Source organism: Pongo pygmaeus, chromosome 22 (genome assembly GCF_028885625.2).
Source record: "Pongo pygmaeus isolate AG05252 chromosome 22, NHGRI_mPonPyg2-v2.0_pri, whole genome shotgun sequence".
Taxonomy (NCBI): Eukaryota; Metazoa; Chordata; class Mammalia; order Primates; family Hominidae; genus Pongo; species Pongo pygmaeus.
The window spans coordinates 55,654,102-55,666,418 of NC_072395.2; the positions used below are offsets into that span (position 1 = coordinate 55,654,102).

Sequence of the window (12,317 nt, forward strand, 5' to 3'; positions counted from 1 at the left end):
CTTGCTGAAACATGCTGGGTAAACTCTTTGTTTCTTCCTAGCAGACAGCAGCCCTCTCCCTCTAGCTCAGAATCTACGTCAGCAGTTGGTTGGTTGGTTGATTGGTTGGTTGGTTGGTTGGTTGGTTGGTTGGTTGGTTGGCTGGCTGGTTGATTGGTTGGTTGGTTGGTGGATTGGTTGTTGGTTGGTTGGGTTGTGTCTCTCTTTAACTTCCTCCGCTTCTGAAGGCACCTGCAGTGACTTGGTGTGGACTTGGTCACCTCACTGTCCCCCCAGCCTCAGGCCCAGGAACCATGTCTTTGGAGAAGTCTCTCCTGCTGGCAGCTGGTTGCATCTGGCATGCTTGGATTCCTGCAGGTGGCTGGTTGCATCTGGCATGCTTGGATTCTTCCCAGATTCACAGCCATAGGGTGGGCGTTTCATGAAATCTCCAAATTCCGAGGGCTCTTGACTGACCACCTCCATCCTGATCAGAAGGGGTGATGCCGGTTGCACGGTCTCTTAGAGATTAAAACTCTAGCTTCTTCTCTGCTCCTCATTCCAAACTAAACAAATTGTTGCATTGGATTATTCTTTCAAAATACTTCTTGCCTTAACACCATCCTTTAGATTTTGGTGGCCGGCTCCTGGTGTGGACCGCATCTCATGGGTGGACTCTCTGGTTTCTGCCTCCTGTTACCCCTCACTGTTATCTCTCCCTTGAGTCCTGCTACCTTCCAGAAAAATAGGCTCCAAACACACTTCCATCCCATCACTCCCAGCATGGAGTTCTCCAGTGGCCTGTTGGCTGCAGGACACTCTCCAGCCCCCCACATTGGGATGTCTGGTCCCAATCCACCATAATGTACTTGTCTCCAATCTGCTGAGCTGCATGAATGCCCACCCCAGCCCAACGGGCACTCCCCTTCTGCAAACCTCCAAGCACATTCCCCCTCTGCACACTGTCAGTCTTCCTGTCCCTGCCCCAAATCCAAAGGCCCCTCCTATGGCTGGGGATCCACTGGCAGCTGCCTAACGCTTCCTATGCTCCTGGACGTTTGGTGCAATCTGGAGCATGCTCAAGCCGGCATTTGAAATAACCTGGAACACGTTTACATCATGGAATATATGGAAAATAGGCTGATTGGCTTCCACTCCCTTTTAGAGCTGGCAAGAAAAATAATTGATGACTAAACAACCTAACGACCAACAAATATAAAAAGTCATAGCCCAACCGTGATCAAATAAGGCTTCAGCATTCCTCCTTGGAGGGACTCTGAGCCATCTGGTGTCATTTTCCTTTCCAATCTGGGAACATTCTGGAGATCCTGACATCCAGCTAACATGGGCGTTGCTTCCTGACAACCCTACCCCTTCCATTCCCCAGTCACTACTGCTTCAAAATGCAGTGGAAGGAGAAAAATCAGACACCTCAGTAGCATGAGTGAAAGTGGGGTGTGTGGTGAGACACATACAGAGGGGAGAGGGCCAGAGGACGGCGCCGTGCGACACACACCATTGCTCCTTTTGTTCCCGGTTTCAGCCAAGTTGTGCCGTGGGTGACTCTCCACCGGGTGAGCTCTGTGTGTGCAAGGCCAGTATTCTCGGCCATTCTGGCTTAGAGAAAAGCTTTCTATATTCCAGAATGGCTCCAGGCCTCCTCCTCCTCCTATTAAATGTGTTTTAAAAGAGGTCTTAGAGCCCAAGCAGTTAGATCTTAGAAAAAGACAAATACAGTAGAAGCTGGAGGCAAGCTTATCCTTTCCAAAGAGGGAGTGCTTCCTGTGTTAATTTGTTGTTGAAGAGCATGATGAAGATTCAGCTCCGTTGAGACTGAGCCAAGAGTTGACTCATTCATGGGAGCAACATAATGGGTTGTGAGAAGCCAAAGGATTAAGCATCTGGGAGCCAAGACTGATCTTGAGTGGCCCAGAAATGCAACCCAAGGATCTTGGGCCCAAGGGCCAGGAAGGTTTCTGCAGCCTCCTGGAGCATTCACAGAGGCTCCCTGTCCATCCACTTTTCCCTCTGTTGCTGATGTGTTGGCTCCTGCCCTCAGCTCACCAGACTCCTCAGAGAGGCTGGCCTCTGAGTAGGTTGAATGGGCTTGAAGGGGGCTGGGCTCCATTTGGGTGGATGAGCAGGCCCAGCTCCCCTGTATGAGGGGAGGGTGTCTTGGTAAGCCTGTTTTTGTCTCAGGTGCCCAGGGCAACTTCCTCTGAGTCTCTTGCGTGGGAGAAGTTGCTGGACACGCCTCTCGGGCTCTGTCCCCACCGGCACTGTGTGGGATCCATGCTGTTCTCCTTCCAGCCTTTGCCCCACCTCCTGGAGCCCTTCTCTGCTCCCGGTCACTACCCGCCCCCAACCTCCAGCACTAATTTTCTAGGGACAAGGGGCAGGGGAAGGAGCAGAAGAAAGAGTCCTTGCTGCTCCTCAGAGGAGACGCAGGAGAAGGAAGTCGGGGAGGAGTGGGGAGCCAGGGTGGCAGGAGTGATGGCAAAGCCCCTTCCTGCTGCCCACGCAGGTCCTGGCGTTCTGTCCACCCACTGCACCATCTCCAGGGCTGCTCTCATGGCGGGAGCCCGAGAGACACTGAGAAGAGGAAGGAAGGAGGATCCAAGAGGAGCCCAACACACCCGGCTTCTCTGCTGCCCACCCTCCACTCTGTCCTCCTAGCCCGGGCCCTTCCTAGGCAGCCCTGCCACGGGTCCTCACTGGCCACACTGAGGCCATCAGCAAAGCACCTGGCCTCTTTACGCCTTGGGCTCTGGGTCTGTAAGGCAGTGAGGCTGAGGTTCCTGGAACAGCTGGGCACCGTGGACTTGCCCAGCTGAGCACAGGCATCAGGGGCTAGAGGGGCCCTAGTCCCAATGACGACCGAGTGCCCTCTCCACCTGGGAAGCTTGGAGGACTCTGCTCTGCACTTAGGGCCATGCTTCAAGCCCAATGCCTCTTATGACCGAGTCTCTGGGGAGAAATGAGCCCTCCAGTGCCAAATGACCCACCACTAAAAGGCCTTTTGAGACAGGGCCTCTCCTGAGCCCACGCAGGCACGTGGTGGGAGACAAGAGGGTGTGGGCTCACTTCTTGACATTCTACGTGAGTGGGGTCATTCATAGGGTGAGGCGAGAATCGAGGGGACAGAGGGCCCTCTAGTCCCCAGCACTTGGGCTCAGCTGGCAAGTCCACAGTGCCCGGCTCTCCTGGGAACCTCAGCCTCACCGCCCTACAGACAAAGAGCCCAAAGTGCAGGGAGGTCAGTGCCACACAGGTTTTATTTTTTCACATTATTGGTGTTTAAAATTGTAAAGATTTTCCACATTACCTGTAACCATCAAACCACATGTATTGCCCCCAGTTAATCACCATGAACAGCTTGGTGTGTATACCCCTCCATATTCACTGTGTTTCTTCTTCCAGAAATGAGCTCATTCTCTATATATCACTCTGTAACTTGTTGTTTTTACCTAGTAAGGAGTCATGGGCATCCCACCAGGTGAATACTTGCATTCTTGTCTTCATCTTCTTAACAACTACCTGACACCGCAGTGTCTCAGTCTGTCTGAACTTAAACAGCTAGACATTGAGTTCTCAGGGTCTGGAGGCTGAAGTCCAAGATGAGGGTGTGGGCAGGTTCTGTTCCTGGGGAGGCCTCTCTTCCTGGCTTGCAGACAGCTGCCTTCTGGCTGTACCCTCATAAGGCAGAGCAAGAGACAGCTCTGGTGTCTTTGCCCCTTGTAAGGACACCAACCCCATCCCGTGGGCCCCACCCTCAGGAACTCCTCCAAACCCAATCACCTCCCAAGGCCCCACCTCCTAATCTTACCCACTGGGGATGAGGGCTTCATTATATGAATTTGGGGTGGGGGTGCCTCAACATTCAGACCCTAGCACCATGGGACCACTAATGTGGCATCCTGCCTGTGGAGAGATGCGCAGACTGAACCATCCAGACAGCACAGTGGAGCACGCTCTTTCAACTCACCTGCACCCGACCACAATGGGCACTCAGGAAGAAATGGGTAGAGCGAGCGAATGAATGAATGAGCACGTCAAAGACATGAACACATGACATCTGACTGTCCCGCTGTGTGCCCCTGTTTCATTCTGATGCATCCCTCCCTAAATTCATCTGCTGAGACAAAGGATTTTAACCGGTGTTGCTACACTGCTTTCCCCAAGATGTGGCAACCCACACCCCACCAGCAACACCTGTGACGTCTGCCGCCCTGTGTCCTTGTAGCACCTTTCTTACCAGGTTTCCAAATGTTCCTAAACTGCTGGGTCAAGGAATAGCATCTCCCTGGGGTTAGCCTCACTTGTGTGGATTTTTTCTTACTCCTCTTGGCCACTGCCTGTTCCTGGTCTATGCGTGTTCTATTGGCTGCACTGTCTTTTCCTGCCTCTTGGCCAGAGGCCGTCATGTGCCAGTGACGGAAACATTTTGGCTGTCATCTGCAGAGCCAGTATTCTCTCCCCGTCACGCTGGACCTCATGATGACGGGGGGGTGGGGGGCGACATCACGGAGATCCCAGTGCATTTTTGACTTCGTCACTGTCACCATCCTCTCTTGTTCATTTGGGGGATACAGTCACCATCAGCTCAACAGAGCAAAAGAGAGGGAGGCCACCTGCATCCACCAGGTCCTGAAATGGGTCCAGGCAGCTGCCCGAGTCTGACGTTTCCAACTTGATACAGCACCTGTGATTGGCAGTAGTACCCATGACAACATTTATTTAATTGACCAAACACGAACATTACAGAGGAAGTTGATCATTTAAATGATATACTTGAAATTCATCTGAGTAAGGAAGCTGAGAACAGTCAAAGAAGCTAATTTAAAAAATAAAAAAAATAAAAAACCACCTAATCCGCTGAATTCTAATCACGCCGAGTGCTTATCTCTCCTGCCAGACATACAGCTTGCGCCTTGCAGAGTCTCACGGCGGCACTGTCTTCTCTTTTGCAGCACTCCCTACAAAGTGAGACCTGTAGCCATCAAGCAACTCTCTGGTAAGGCCCTGCTGTCATTTTTTAAACTAAAAGAAGGAAAAAGAAATCTTGAGCTTGCCCCTGTGATAAAATATATACTAGTTAAGCATTTGAATCTAAGCATTTGAAATGTATATTAGTTAAGCATTTGATTCTAAGCATTTGAAATATATATGAGTTAAGCCTTTGAAGCATTTAACTATATATGTTAGTTAAGCATCCGAATCTGCATTTGAAGCCGATACCACTGCAGAATCTGAAACCTTGTACTACTGTAAGGGCTCTGCCTTTCTAACCCCAGGGAGAATAGCATCTGCCTGGGGTTAGCCTCCCTTGTGTGGATTTTTTCTTAACTCCTTTTGGCCACTGCCTGTTCCTAGTCTATGCCCGTTCCATTGGCTGCACTGTCTTTTCCTGCCCCTTGGCCAGAGGCCGTCCCAAGGACTTTGCAGATGCAGGGCGGCATCCACTCTGGTCTTTCTGGCCCAGCACCTGTCCTCCCCGCTCCACTGTGGGTTGCCAAGGCAGGCATTTGTGGCCCCTGGGATGCCTTGGGGTGCCTCATACAGTCACTTGGGCTGCTGTGTTAGAATCCTTTTCCTTTTTTTTTTTTTTTAAGACGGAGTCTGGCCCTGTCGCCCAGGGCTGGAGTGCAGTGTCACAATCTCGGCTCACTGCAACCTCTGCCTCCCAAGTTCAAGCGATTTTCCTGCCTCACCCTCCCAAGTAGCTGGGATTACAGGCATGCACCACCAAGCCTGGGTAATTTTTTTGTATTTTTGGTAGAGACAGGGTTTTGCCATGTTAGCCAGGCTGGTCTCAAACTCCTGACCTCAGGTGATCCACCTGTCTCAGCCTCCCAAAGTGCTAGGATTACAGGCATGAGCCACAGCACCCAGCCTAGAATCCCTTTTCCATTTGATTTTTATCACTTTTATTTATGTGTGATTTATACATCATAAAATGCCATTTAAGTGCCTATTTTGATGAGTTTTGAAAAATGTGTATACCCTTGTAACCATCACCAAAATCAAGACATTTGCACCACCTAGAAAAGCTCTCTCTTGCCCCCTCCAGTGTGTGTCAGTCCACAGCCCACCTGCTTTCTGACATCATCCATGAGATTTGTCTTTTTGAGAGTTTCATATATAAGAAATTACATGGTACATGTACTGTTTTTTGACTCGACATAATGTTTTTGAGACCCATCCGTGTGTGTGTAGAGACAGTTCATGCTTTGTATTGCTAAGTGGTATCCCATGGTGTAGGCTGAACCACAGGGTGTCTTCCATTCACTGTGGATGGACATTTGGGTTGTTTCCAGTCTGGGGGCTTTTAAGAATAAGGCTGCTGTGAGCATTAAAGTACAAGTATTGGTGGAAACGTATATATTTTATTTTGCTTGGCTAAATATCTAAGATACCTATAACTTTGCCAACTTCTTCGTACAGTTAAACATATACTTAACCATCTTCCATAAGAGTGGATAGAAGAGTCTGTAGAGTGTTCCCCAGTCTGGGTTTGTCTGACGTTTCTCTCACGACCAGCCTGGGTGTGGTGGGTTTTGGAAGGAATATGTGGGGTGCATGACAGCCAGGTAGGACCACGGGCTTCTCCACTGCAGAGTTACTATTGGTCTCCTTCCCTGCTCTTCTTTAAAAGCAAGTCACTAAGTCCAGCCCACCCAAACAGAGGAGAAAAAAACGGAGGTTCGTTTTCTCTACACAGATATTCATTTACTCCAGCACCATTTGTTGAAAAGATGATCTTTTCTCCCACTGAATTACCATGACACCTTTGTGGAAAATCAATGGGCCATATATGTGTGAGTCTTTTTCTGGACTCCAGATCCTGTCGTGTGAATTTACATGTCTTAAAACAACAGCACACCATCTTGACTACTGTAGACAAATAGTAGGTCTTGAAATCAGGTACTCTAAGTTATCTCTGGTTTCTTTTTTCTTTTTCAAAAATGTTATTGCTTTTATTTTCAAATAAATTTTAGAATCAGTCTCTGAATTGCTACAAAAAAAAAAACAGTCTGCTAGGATTTTGAAGTTGCATTAAATATACAGAACAATGTGGGAAGAATTAATATCTTAAGAATGTTGAGTCTTCTGATTCATAAATATGGTCTATCTCTCCTTTTATTTGGGTTTCCTTTAATGTTTCTCAATAATGTGTTACCACTGTTAATATGAAGTACTTAAATAAATATTGATAAATACATCACTATTTCATGTATTTAATGGTGTTGTAAATGGATTTTTTTTTCATTTCAATTTCCAGTAGTTTTTAGTTTATAGGAATTGGCTTCTGTATGGGACCTTGCTAAACTCATTTATTAGGTCTAGTACCTTTTTGTAGATTTCCTATGATTCTATAGATGATTTTCTTATAGTGCTGGTCTTCTGACAACAAATTCCTTCTGCTTTTGTCTGAAAAGGTTTTTCTTTGCTGTTTTGCTTTTTTTTTTTTTTTCAAAGAGAGAGAGCAATAAAGTCTCTCTCTGTTGCCCAGGCTGGAGTGCAGTGATGCAGTCATAACTCACGACAGCCTTGACCTCCCAGGCTGAAGGAATCCTCCCTCCTCAGCCTCCCAAGTAGCTGGGACTATAGGCACACACTACCATGCCCGGCGAATTTTTTAAGTTTTTATAGGGACAAGGTCTCACGATGTTGCCCAGTCTGGTCTCAAACTCCTAAACTCAAGTAATCCTCCCTCCCTGACATTACAGACGTGAGCCACCATGCCCGACTGACAGTGTTTTTATTTCATCTTCATTTTGAAAAGGTATTTTCTTGCCATAGAGAATTTTAGTTTCACAGTTTTCCAGCACCGTGAATATGTCTTCTCATTGTATTTTAGCTGGTACAGCTTCTAATGAGAAGTCTGTAATGTCTTATCTTTGTTCCTCTGTGTGCAATGTGTCTTTTTCCCTCTGGCAACTTAAGATGTTTTCTTTATCACTGGCTTGCAGGAATATGATTATGATGGCCTTGGTGTGGTTTTCTTTTGGTTTAACCTGCTTGGTGTTCATTGATCTTCTTGGAACTTTTCATATTTTTCATGAAATTTGGAATTTTTTCTGCTCTACTCTGTCTCTCTCCTTTCCCCGGGACCCTAATTACCTGAATGATAGCCTGAGAGCGTCCCCTGACTCACTCACACTGTTTCTTTCTTTCTAGACCTTTTTTTCTGTTTGCTTTATTTTTCTTAGACTTTTCTGTGACGTCTTCCATTGCACTGGTCTTCCCTCCTGCAGTATCTGGTCTGCTGTTAATCTCGTTCAGTGAAATTTTCATTTCAGATATTGCATTCTTCATCCCTAGGAATTTTGTTTTCCTCCTTTTTTGTATCTCCCATTTTTACATCTCCCATTTATGCCTCATTATGTTTATATATCCTGTAAATGCTTATACCTCATTATAATTCTGTTTCATGCTATTGTCTGCTAGTTTCCTCCTCTCTGCCATATCCAAGTCTGTCTCTGTTGATTGATTTTTCTCCTGGGTATGGATCATATTTTTCTGATTCTCATGAATCTAGTAGATCTTGATGGAATGCTGATCACAGGAATGCCTGCTGGTTCATCATCTCGTTTTGTTTCTCCCAGGTAGAATGTTGGGCTTTGCCTTGGCAAGCAGTTAAGTTACTTGCACATCAGTTTGATGCCTTTGAGCCCCACCTTTAAGCTTTGTGAGAATGGTTCTAGAGGGCCCTTACCCCAGGGATAGCTCAGTCCTACTAAGACTTGATCCCTTTGGGGTCTCCCCCAAACTCCTGGCTGATCACCAAATTCCACTCTGGCTGTTTAGAGTGCAAATGTTTGAAGATGAGAATGAAAGCGCCAGGGACTTGAAGGTCGTTGCAAGGATGCTGGCTTTTATGCTGAGTGGCGTGGGCAGCTATTAGAAGGCTTTCAGGAGAGGAGTGACATCATCACATTTGTGTTTTAAATCTTGCTCAGGGAGCTGGGTCGAGATCATGAAAGGGAAGTGGCAGCAAAGGTGGAGGCAGAGAAATCCGAGAGGAGGCTATTTTTTTGGGAGGAGACGGAGGCCCAGGCCGGTGTGGGGGCCATGAAGGTGATGAGGAACGCAGGTTCCAGCAGGTTCTAAAGGAAAAGACAAGCTTTTTCCTAAGTGGAAGCGGGATATAGAGACCCATCCGGGGCTTCTTTGACCTGAGCACTGAGCACCACGGCCCAGGGAGGGGATTGCTGTGCGTGGGCTTGGCCTGCTCATCAGACATCAGGTGCATGAGGAGCAGGCAGAGTCAGGGCAGGTGGCCTCTCGGCTGTCAGCTCCCAGTGGATGGTGTTGAAGTCTGGGACTTGGTGAGGCCAACAGGGAGTGAGTGAGCGCCAGCAGCAGGGGCCAGGCCTGAGCCGGATGGAGACCGAGCCCATCCGTGGGAGAAGGACGCTGGTGACATCAGGAGCAGAGGGGAAGCCATGAAGCCCCGGAGGCAGGAAGAGGCAAAGGCCAGCTGGGTGTGGGTGGGTTGCCGCAGGGCTCTTGCAGGCCAGCGAAGACGGGCGAGATGGCTGTGCTCAGAGTTAGAAGAGCATCGCTGGAAGCAGAGGAAACAGGGATTTCTGTGTCACTTGGGGGCCCATCCAGGACCAGTGGGAGATGGAGTTGGGCTCATTAAGGGAAAGAGGTGAACGGAGGGAAGTTGGAATCAGCTGTCCTAAGGCCGGAGCTGCTCCCCCGTGGAGGACTCTGGCAAAGGCTGCTGGCCTTGGGCTATGCAGGCGCCCAGTGGCTGAGAGATCAGAGCCCTCTGCAGCCCTCCTGGAGCTTGGATCCTAGGAGCCACAAAGGGGCTTGAAAAATAATCCATCCTGAGAAACACAAAGGCTCACATTAAACTTCGCATCATAAAGTTTTGAGTAAAAGAACAATAAGGGGCATTTCTTCTAAAGGTGCCAGGATGAGAAAAAGCAGGAAACAGTACTGCAGCTCCAGGCTTTGCACCGTCTCTACAGAGGGCTGGGGCTGGTTCGGGAGCATTCGGCCAGGCTGTGACCTCCTCGAGAAGGTCGTCAGGGCCCAGGCTCCCGCCAGCCCTCACGGCAGCACGAGGCCGGCACGAGACAGGTGCTTGAGGTGTTTGTTGAGAGCTGCACACACTTCTGCTGGGCTGGGCAAGACTTCCCTCTTCAGAGAGGATGAGCGGCCACACAGAAGGCCAGGCTGGGTGTCCCTCCGGGCCAGCCGAGGAGCACTGCGCTTATTCTGCTGTGAGGAGTCGCTGGCTCTCCAGGGGGCTGCATTTTCCTAGCAGCGTCAACCCCTCCCACATCTCCATAGTCACATCCCAGCCGGGCTAACACCACCTTTCCCCGCCTCTGGGTGCGTGGGGACCCCGCTCTCCAAATAGGCCAGTGTTCCAGGCTTTTCTTTAGGAGACAAAGTCGGTGTCAGGTAGACACCCCCACCCCGCCAAACACACACACACACACACGGCTTTCCTGAGAAATGCGTTTAGAGAACATTTTTTCCATTTTGGGTTTGTCCTTAGGAATTCTTCACTCTCCCTATGGCAACAACCTTCCCTCTCCCATCCATCGGCCTTGGGTCCCAGAGCCACTGAGCCGTGGCCCAAGGTCAGGAGTTAGCTCTCGCAATGCAGCCCTGAGTTCTGGCCTGTAAGCAGCCCCGGGTGCCCTTGAATCAACAGACCACATTTCCAGTGGCAATAAAAGACCCTCAGAAAAGGAAATGGGAGCTCTTTCTAGACTAGCACAAGGCTCAGGGGGTGGGAGGCAGGGGGCAGGGAGGCCGACGCCACGCAGCCCCACACCCAGCCTTTCCCAAGGCCCTGGGTTCCTCACTGATTCTCAGCAGGTTTCAGTAAATGCCTCTAACGGGCCCGGTGGAACCGTGCATTGCAGAAACGCCCCAGGGTTTTGCTGTTTTGCTACTTAAATATTCAGGAAATAGTAAAGAGAAGAGTATTACCAAAAACATGACTTTTCATAGAAAAGGAACAATAGGCCAGCCCTGGCCTGGGTCCACAACCCCAGTGTGAGCTGCAGAGACTTCTCTGGATTGGTGAACAGCTCCTGCTGGGAAAGAGCATGGCACAGCCTCGTTCTCCAGCGTAGAGCAGAAGGAATGGCCCCATCCATGCAAAGGTCTGTGTTCACCAAGCATCTTCTGTAGAAAAATGCTCCCTTCACCTGATCATGGGAGGCAATCAAATGGATAGAGCGTTTCTCCCTTTTGTGACTAAAATAAAGGTAATAGCAACTACAAAAACCACGACACAGGCTTCTCAGCATCTTTTTATAATAATAGTGCTGATTTTTTAGAAAATTCTTGAGCCTCAATCACTTTTATTTGATGTAAGCTGCTCAAACTCAAAGAGTGGTGTTTTCCAGATCATAAAACACAGATCTCAGCTGACGGCGGTTGACAGGTGTCCCCCGAGTGCCCTCGGCTGCCAGGAGCTGGCAAGGGAGATGCCTGTGATGAGGATTGAGTGCTGTGATCACAGCACGTGGGAAAAGGACAGGGCCTCCCTCAGCGTGGCAGATCGCGTGGGTCCATGGGTCCGTGTGATCTCAAGACCGTATCAAGGGGATTGTGTCTTTTTGACTAGAGCGTTAGGGAAAGCGTGCTGCAGTCACACGCCAGGACAGCCCCCCACGGCCTGAGTCCTATAGGAGAGCCAGGGGCTGTCACGATTTTCTTAGGCGCAGCAGCAGTTGAACTGTGCTGTCACACTTAATCCAAGTGATGACAGTGTCTTCAACTAGGACAGTGCTGTAGAGGTCTGGTTCTGCTTGTTCTCCTCCACATTCCTGCCTGCCCTAGGACCCAGGACCTGTCTCTAGTCACACACACCCTGTCCAGCCTCTGCATCTGGCCCCCGCGGAGACCCACACCACATTCTACCCCCGGCCAGAGACCGAGGGTGACTTGGAGGCTTCCAGTTCCCAGCAGCTTTATTGGCGTTGCTGTTTCCATAGAAGGACAATGAAAGGGGGCCATAAGGAGGAGCATCCGCAGAGTGCGTGCTTGAGCTTCTGCAAGCTGGAGGAGGCCGGTGGCCGGCAGGGTGGGCAGGCTGGCTGGCTGTGCCCCACAACACGCATGTGAAGAGGTTTTGGGGGCAGCCATGGAACCCCGGAGCTGCCACCACATGAGAGTTCCCCCAGGAGGTGACCAAATGCATTTAAAGTCCAGCCGCAGTCCAGATACAGATGCACCGTAACTGTAAAACACACAACAAATTCTGAAGCCTTAGTATGAAAAAGAACATAAAAATCTCAGTCATTTTTATATTGAGTTCATGTTTCCTAGTTGAGATGTCATTGATATAACATAAAGCC

The 12,317-nt window shown here is 49.4% G+C and overlaps 1 protein-coding gene across 4 annotated transcripts in view; it reads left to right on the forward strand.

Annotated features, from left to right (window-relative positions):
- PDE9A (phosphodiesterase 9A) overlaps positions 1-12,317 on the forward strand; it is a 123,495-nt gene that overhangs the window by 42,719 nt on the left and 68,459 nt on the right. For 3 of the 4 annotated variants that reach the window (XM_054468898.2, XM_054468902.2, XM_054468901.2), the window contains exon 4: positions 4,950-4,993. In XM_054468898.2, coding sequence (XP_054324873.1) covers positions 4,950-4,993 — 44 coding nt within the window. Of the gene's footprint in view, positions 1-4,949; positions 4,994-12,317 lie in introns of those variants that run through there. The other variant, XM_054468905.2, reaches the window with a different exon arrangement.